At 36.3% G+C, this 8918-nt stretch overlaps 1 protein-coding gene across 3 annotated transcripts in view; it reads right to left on the bottom strand.

Annotated features, from left to right (window-relative positions):
* Positions 1-8918, bottom strand: part of LOC136836408 (uncharacterized) — a 200178-nt gene that overhangs the window by 1168 nt on the left and 190092 nt on the right. For 2 of the 3 annotated variants that reach the window (XM_067100616.1, XM_067100617.1), the window contains exon 6: positions 1-175. This exon is cut by the window's left edge. In XM_067100616.1, coding sequence (XP_066956717.1) covers positions 1-175 — 175 coding nt within the window. Of the gene's footprint in view, positions 176-7310; positions 8852-8918 lie in introns of those variants that run through there. The other variant, XM_067100618.1, reaches the window with a different exon arrangement.

Raw genomic sequence — 8918 nt, 5'->3', positions numbered from 1 at the left:
CCTTAACAACTTCTTCCATATATTTCCTCTGACCACCCATGCCTATTTTGTGATAGTGTCTGACTGGAATTCCTTCTTCATTCTTCTGATTCATTTCTTCTGAAGTGACAGCAGCCATTTCTTCACTTGAGGGAAGTTTAAGGTGCCCTGTCAAGGTAGCTAAATAGTGCTGCGCCTAATGAAAAAGCAAAATTACACTTATAACTTTTGAGACATAAGGTGCTCATTCATATGCATTTTCCAACAGTGCCATGTCAGCTACCACGGTGTAGACCTTAATCAAGCCTGACTGCACAGTTGGGCATTTAGCTTACTTCTAATATACTTAGTATTCTTTTACTGACTTAGCTTATTTTGTAATACAACACTCTTTCCCAAACAGGAGAGCATAAAAAAAAATCTAAAGGATGAAGTCTTTGAACAGAACAATCTTTAAAATAGTTTGTAAATATCTTTAATGCTGGCAGAAAGTTGACAATATTGAAGTTCACACGTTAAATTTGCATGAAAAACTGCAACTGATCCAAGACAATCAAGAGACCCCTAAGCCATTTTCTGATGGAATTTAATTAGAGAAATAATACAGAGATGATATTGGTGGTCATTACTCAAAAGACAAAGCAAATACTGTACAACACAGAGCACACCAGGAATACGATCATAGTTGACACTACATGAAAGCCTACGAATCTTCACTATTTCCACCTGTTTCATGAAGCCCATGAGTTTTAAAAGACTGGCAAACACTAATGTAAAGGGAAATATCATTAATTGCACCATAAAAAATTTACATACTGTTTTATTAACTGACAAGCACAGTATATGAGGATTGTACCTCTCTTGACTTTTGGAGGTACACTATCTAAAAATCAGACGACATGGATCATACGATAACCAGTTAATATCACAAGCATTAGATACCATGCTAGTCAGAACAAACATATATGGATGCAATTTAGTCACATGAAAGCAGAAAAGCAGGGGAAAGATATCATTAATTCCTGCAAAAAAGCAAAAATTTACATACTGTTTTAAACCATGGTAAATAGTTTAGAAAGTGAAATATTAGTAAGAGTAATGTCAAAGTGTGGTTTATCCACAATTTTATTTAGGTAAATACAATTTTTCTAATATTAACACAATACATTATAACAACATAGCATATTGCATATTTTGAATTTTATTTCTTATTAGTATAATCATATTTAAAACATAAAATAAAATAAAAAAATTAGTTCCAATTTCCTCATTTTAACCTTGATTTAATTATCATAATGATTTTGCATGATACCTCTCTTAGTAAATTTTAAATATTACTTTTTTCACAAGGCTTTTCTTAATAATATAATGGTTGAGGTTCATCACGATGAAGATATGAAGATCCTCTTCTCCACCATCTGTGGTCTGTGTTGTTGTTTGGTGGTTTCTCTCTTCTGCTACGGATTCTTCTGTTAATTCACTGTTGTACTGATCTAGTTTGCTCCATATGTTGGTTGCCATCTGTATAATCTTTGATTAATTGGTTCTACATTTTTGTGTTTCTATATTCAGACCATCATCTTCTTGATTGTTTCTCAGCATTCTTATTTTGATAACTTATATTGGAAGTCGATGCTTGGTGGATATTCCATTATCAAATCGTTTTAGCTTTGTATTTTGTGTTCATTCTTAACACGTGTCTTGATATTCCTCTTTGTCCGAATTGCATGGATGCAACATTATTTGTGCAGTCTGACAGTTGGAATTTAGAATTTGTCTTTATCTTCCACTTCTTTTCAAACTGAATTTATTCTTCAATTTGGTTCATTGTTTTTTTTGCTAAAAGTTGGAAAGATTCATGCGATTTTCTGGGTGTATAATTAATTATATCATCTGCAAAGCAGACATCAGTACAGTACTCTGTGGTGAAGTCATATCTGATGTATATAATATGAATAGTGTTGGACTAGTACAGATCCTTGTGGACTATCCTATGTAATTTTGTGACTTGAGCTGCTGTTCGATCTTTGAAAGCATGTATTTTCTCAAAAATGTCTGGAAGGATTAATATTTGTATTGTCCATTATCCATACTTTGTCAAATGCCTTTGGCTTCATACTGATATTCTTCTTCTTTGTGATAGTGCAAAAGGATTATTATTGCTGATTACCTTCTAGGAACAACACTAATCTGTTGTTAATTATTTTTTCAAATATTTTGGGTATTCTAGTAATGATATTGGTCTATAATTCTACTAGTATCTTTTCCTGGTTTGGGTATCAAAATATACACCAATTGGAAAATATCCCATTGAGATTGTATATTTCTCTTAATAAAATGCTAGTAAATTTTGAATTATGACCTTGTCAATTATTATTTGATTTCCCATAACTCTATTTTCCTTGTTAATGGGCAGTCTTCATTGAGTCTGCTAATATCAGCTGCATGATGAGAGTCCATTTCAGGCTTCATGATATGAAAAGGATGTTGCATGTCACTTATTGGTATATGAATATATATATACACCAGGCTACAGAGATGAAATAAAAGCTAGAGGTATCAAGAATTTTCAAGTTACTTTAGCACCAAAGAGCTCAGTACCTTAAGCTTTGATGGCATTCCTGTAGCCTTTACTGTATTTAAGGTTTACAGTAGAATGATTAGCAACATGGAATGGAACACGAAAGAAATTATTCTAATATAATTATACATCAACTCATAATCCAAAGAACACAAAAATGCACTCATTTCTTGCTGAGATGTGCGTTCTTAAAATCAGTAACTACAGTTACAAGAACCTAATGTGAAAAATAATTTTCTTGCGCCTACTAAATGATTGAAAAAAAACTCCATTTTGATAATCTAGGGGGCTAATACTTTTGATAACTGTGAAATTTAAGGAAGCAAACAATTATATCTATTACATGTATATCTAGCCTTTGAAACAGGCAGTGGCATTAGCTATGAAATCCAACATGTGGAGAGGGAGAGGAAATAGACGAAAGCTGCCCTTTTTACCAAAATTTTATCCAGCCAACAACGTGTGCGGACAGTTGGCCGACAAACAATTAGCCGACAATTCACCGACAGGCAATTGGCCGACAGGATAATTAGCCGATAGGACAATTGGCAGACACTTGACCGAACGGATACTTTGCAGGCATAAAATTTTTCACAGAGAGGAGTAATAATAAAAAGCAGGTAAAAAAAGAGGAAAAGTGTATTTATAAAAGAAATTAAAACCACAATTTAAATTCTTACAAACAATTTTGTGCACAAGCCCTTAAAAACTGCAACCCATCTTCCTTGTCATAGTTGACTACAAGATTTTTAAGTCTCTCCTTACGACGAATATATTTTTGTTTCCTCTTGACACGTCAACCATTGCTAACATCTTTTGCAAAGTAATCCCTCTGCTTGATTGTTCAAACCAAAGCTTCTGAATTAATTTGGAAAAGTTAGGGTAAAGGACATTGACTTTTCTACTAAAAGCGTGGTGCCACCCTCCCAACGAGTTGTTTGTTTTTGGGAGGTCATTGAGGACCCTGTAGTGACGCGACCATAATGAAATGTCGAATACTGGGCGTCAACGTCTGTCTTGTTGCATGGTTCCTATCCAAGTGCAAAATAAGATAGGAATTCCGCCAAAATTTCATTCGTTTCTTCATCTAAGGAATGAAGAAATTGTTCAAACAAAATAGTTACATCATTCGGTGGAACAAAAGCAAGAGATTCTAACTGTTTTATAATTAATTAATGCATTATCCGGGTTGTTGTACCATGTTTGTACTGTAAACCTGTAGCTTGAATGAAGTCCATTGTATTCGACGTCACAATTAAATTCCTTTCTTCTTCAATGAATTTGAATATCACATCATAAATCTCTTGGGATTTGCTGTTGTAAGGGCGTCAAACTGCCTCTCCGTTCCTTGTGTTTCGCTCTACATTTGTACATTAATCATGTCGTATTTGTCACTTGTTATTGTTTCAGATTCTTTATGTATCTCATTATATGTATCATTCTACGGCCTGTTCGCCAATATATATATCTGCCTTCTACATACATGTTCTGTAATGCTCTGCTCTGTCTATGTCATTTTATGTCTTTCACAATTCTGTACGGACGCAGCGGGCAGCAGGTCGCCCGCTACCTTTCCGTCCGCTTTTCACATTATAAGCACCTGTCGTGAACAATGAAGATTACGGGCTGCTATCAGAGCAAGAGCCTGTGCTGGCACAAGGCCAGCTAAATCTGAAACAAACAACAATGAAGAATCAGTCTCACTTCTGACCTTTCTTGAACCTCACACTGGTGACCCCAGAGTGACTGTCTTAGCTCCGGTTTAAACACGTCCTGAAACTCCTGTAGGAGGGACGTGTAGCTGCTGGAGGCTGTGGAGCAGATGGCGGGCATCCCCGGCCCTTTGGCAAGCTGGCGGGAGTGGCAGGTTCCTGTGTCCAGTAGTCGTTCCCTTCCGACGTCGACGAGAAGTCCGTAGTGATCCTAGGAAATCTGCGCCAAGCGTTGTAAGGGCGTCAAACCGCCTCTCCGTTCCTTGTGTTTCGCTCTACATTTGTACATTAATCATGTCGTATTTGTCACTTGTTATGTTTCAGATTGTTTATGTATCTCATTATATGTATCATTCTACGGCCTGTTCGCCGATATATATATCTGCCTTGTACAAGTTCTGTAATGCTCTGTATAAGTTATTTTCTTTCAACAAACAATTCTGTGCGGACGCAGCGGGGGGCGGCAGGCCGCCCGCTACCTTTCCGCATTATAAGTACCTGTCGTGAACAATAAAGAATCAGTCTCACTTCTGACCTTTCTTGAACCTCACACTGTTTGTTACGCAATAAAGTAGTGGCACTATTTTATTTTCAGAAATTAGTGCATGAACAGTGTATAGCTATTTACCCGAAAGTTTTGGATAAAATTTCTGAATTTTTTAGAGTACCAAATATAAAAATCTTTTCACATTCATAAAGTAAAAAATCATCAACTCTTGGAGTCTTATATAGTTCTTCCTCAATAATAACAGCTCTTTTTCGACGCACTGTACGTTTAAGAGATTCTTTTTTCGGTAAAGCTCCAGCAATGCTCAAGGGAATATCTGAAGTTACAGCCTCTGTTATGAAGGTAGGCAACTGTTCAGATCGCTCAGCAAGAAGCTTTATTTTTTCTTTTACCTTGTAAGCGAGATTTTCAATGGGCATTTGCGGATGCAAGTGTCCGGATGGAGTTCCACTAATTATGGCATCGACAGTTGTCAGTCTAGCGTTGCACAATTTACGGTTCGCGCATATCCAATAAGTTTTTGCCTGCCACGTTTTGTCAATAATATAAGCGTATCCTTTAAATACAAGCTTTTTGCCACCTCGTTCTGTGTTGACAAACTCCATGATAATAAAGGGCTTAGAAAAATACTAATTTAAGAGAATGAATAAAAAAATTAGGTAGTTTAGTATAACGATTTTAAACGTTCTGCCATTTGTCCTGTCGACCAGTCGTCCTGTCGGCCAATTATCCTGTCGCCGAATTGTCTGTCGGCTACCAGCCAGCAAACCCTTTAAACCATGAATAAGACAATAAACCAACTTGCCAACATAGTTTCAAGGTTTAAGAATGCTATGAGCAGATACAATACTAGGGACCAAACATGCACATGCGATCGATGCCGAAGCCTCTATCCACTTTTGTTGTCTACGAAAATCTATCAAGTCCTGAGTAGGTTGTAATACAGGGCCACTGTTGTGGGAATTTCAGGCAATGCCACTCAGCCACCCAAGCTGTAACGGGAAAAAATGCACTATCGTATCTTTCATTATATTCTAAGAAATGTTTGGTGCATGTGCCTCAGAAATTACCAGTTAATTCAAGGAAACACCTTTAAAAATACAGATATGTGTAAATCACAAGTTATTTTCTTGAACTGGCCAGCAGTAATAATTTTCGCTCCAAACAGTAGTCTGTTCCAAAATCTGTGAGGAGATTCCCACAGAGGCTGGTGCTGAACCTTTCTAATTCAATTTTTATCCTTTGGTATCTACTGTAGTTTGGTTACTACTCCAGGTAAATTTCTCAAGTAAAACTTACTGATACCTTTGTGTATGTTAAATGTTTCTTCTAACTGATCTCTCAATTGATGCCTTTCTTCGGTATAAATTGAGGCATTCTAGTCTGCTTTGATATCAATGTGTCTGACTGATAGTATTGGTTTCGTTGATCTTACTAGTATTGCTTCCAATCTTTTTATTTCCTTCCTCTGGGATGGCAACTAGAATTAAAAGGCTTACTCCACAGTTACCATATTGCATTGTACAGTGGTACCTCAATAAGCGGATGGCTCTAAACTTGTGCAATTCGGTTTTCAGACAAACAAAGATGAGAGCTTAGAGAATGTTTGAGTTACGTTCATCATGTTTGTGCGATGCCCAGTTGAAACAAAGGGAAAGTGGGCAGTTTACCTGGAGCTTTCAGTCAGTGCACAACTCTCATGTTTCTTTGGGCTTTTTTTTTTGGTGATTATAGAACAAAAAAGTTATCATGGGGCCTAAGGAGGTTAGAGATGGCAGTAAACCAAAAAGACAAGTAGACAGAAAAATGACAAGTGTTTCCAAGACACTCACAGCAAGAGCTGAAAGTGTCCAAGTCGCTGATCTGGCTAAGGAGTTTCATACGCCCAAAACTACAATTTCTTAAATCTTACAGGTTCAAGAGGCCATCAAAGGTGATGTTACTGAGGCACACCACTCATTTCATTTTTCTGAGAGGATGTGTCTTTGATAGCAACTGTTTTTGGTACCAAACAATTCTTCTACATTATCTACTTCATCTATGATACATAGACACCTTGCTTTAGCCATAATCTTTAGTAGCACCTTGTCAAATGTCCTCTGGATATCATAGGTACTAAATACGTCATAAGAGAGGTTTAAAAGGTTGGCTAAACATACTCCCCCATTACAAAATCTATGCTGGTTATCAATAATAGCCCATTTCATAGGTCTCTTACGGGAACATCAAAAATTTCTGAGTTGTCTTTGTCAGTCTATACACTGGCAAAGACTGTTTAATAGACCAGCCATAACTACATCACTTGACATCTTTGTTTTTCAAAGGCTTCACTGTGCTTTTGATTGGTGTTCTTCTGTTCCTATGCAAACAATTTTTGCGATTTACTTTAGCCCAAGATACAGTTCTTACCTTACTGCTCTAACTTTGCCTTCCTAATTATTTTGTCTACTTTCTTACTCAAACTTTTGGGAGCATGCATACTCCTATTTGAAAAGACAATGGTGAATAAGGATTAATGATAGTAAAGGAAGACAAATAACACTTTAATAAAACTGTGTGGGCAGATTCTAACAAGCATTAAACAATATGCTCAAATTTAAACCATGCCAACTACCAAATGCACTCACTCACAACTGACAGCCATATACAACAGTACTTTACCATCCAATTTAGTTCCTCTATGTACATTGCTCTTGTCTTCAGCTTTTTTTTTTTATTATTTCTACAATCTTATTATTAACTACTGTGGTTTAACAAGACCACTGAGTCACACCTCTAGATTCAAAAGGATTGCCTGAAGGATTTGTTTTAGAACAAATAATGCAACAAGGAGGAAGGTAAACCAGAAGAAGTGTGACAGCTATGTAAGGGGAGACCAAATTGAATTAGTGAAAAGTACAAGGCGGAAAGAAATATCAAAGAACAGTTATCTGTTGACTCTGTTAACTTGATTCTACATTATCTCTTATTCTGGTCCATCCATCAACACAAATTCGCCTGTTTATCAAAGGTTATTGCACTGTCACTCTAGTCACCAAGGTCAATTTTACTTCTATGAATGGTCACAGCCTATGGAGAGACAGAATTTTAAATAAATTTAAAAAATTAATTGGTAAGAAGAGTTCTCTAAATCAACTATGATAAAGTAGGCTGTTGGATGTCTTTCCTTTTTATGTTAGTTGACATCACCATCATTCATTCAGATCGATGAAAGTCTTGCTAAGTAACATCGCCTAAATATCTGCATTGGTCTAAATCCATCTCTTCCATGATGATGAAGCAAAAAATGGTTTCTTGCAAAATACTGAGCCTCAGTTATGATGCACCTAGCGATGGATTTACATAACAGTTTCACTTGACTGCTGAAAAGCCTGTTTTTTTTTTTTTTTATACAAGAGAAAACTGGAGCTTCATAAAGTATAACTGAAGCTGGAGCTAGGTGGGAGAAGCTCAAAAGGAATGAATGAGAAGTAAATGGAAAAAGGCATTGCAGCTGGGGCAAAAATCAATTAAAAATAGTGTTGTTATTATCTATACAATCAACAATAAACAGTGTTAAAAATGCTTTACTGTACGTGCCATATAACGACCCAATTACAAATGGCTTATTTACACAAGTTAAATTGACTGAGCAACACCACAAAAGGTAAGATAATGTTATTTTTTTTTTATGACACCACCTTTGATATGTGTTCAGCAATAAATGTAATAAAGCAGTATTACAGTATTGGAATCAGCAATTTGCTATTTCTCATAACTGCTGCATAATACATCAAAGTTTTCAGAACTAATTAAAGTATATTGAGATTGTCTAAATGTCATCAACTCGTGACGCCTCCTCCTATGAACTTCATCAAAAAGATTCTTGACAGCCGTTGAAATACTTGGCAAACCAGCAATCTCAGCCAAAGAGTCACTATAAGACCAATGAAAACGTCCCATTCTGTGAAAATGCCTTCGAGGAAGACCATTCAAGAGACGATCCTCAAAGTCTAACCTCGTATCATTCTCCATTGCTACTTTGCTAGGTAAGGATATCATTCCAGCTACTGCCCTTAACATGAGCTGCACCTAGAACAAGACAAAAAAGCTCATGGAATACCACATTTAAATTTGGACAATATAATCATGTTTTTGT

This window comes from Macrobrachium rosenbergii, chromosome 56, assembly GCF_040412425.1.
Source record: "Macrobrachium rosenbergii isolate ZJJX-2024 chromosome 56, ASM4041242v1, whole genome shotgun sequence".
NCBI lineage: Eukaryota > Metazoa > Arthropoda > Malacostraca > Decapoda > Palaemonidae > Macrobrachium > Macrobrachium rosenbergii.
Note: the sequence above shows the minus strand (reverse complement) of the source record. Positions and strands in the feature narration are given on the sequence as shown.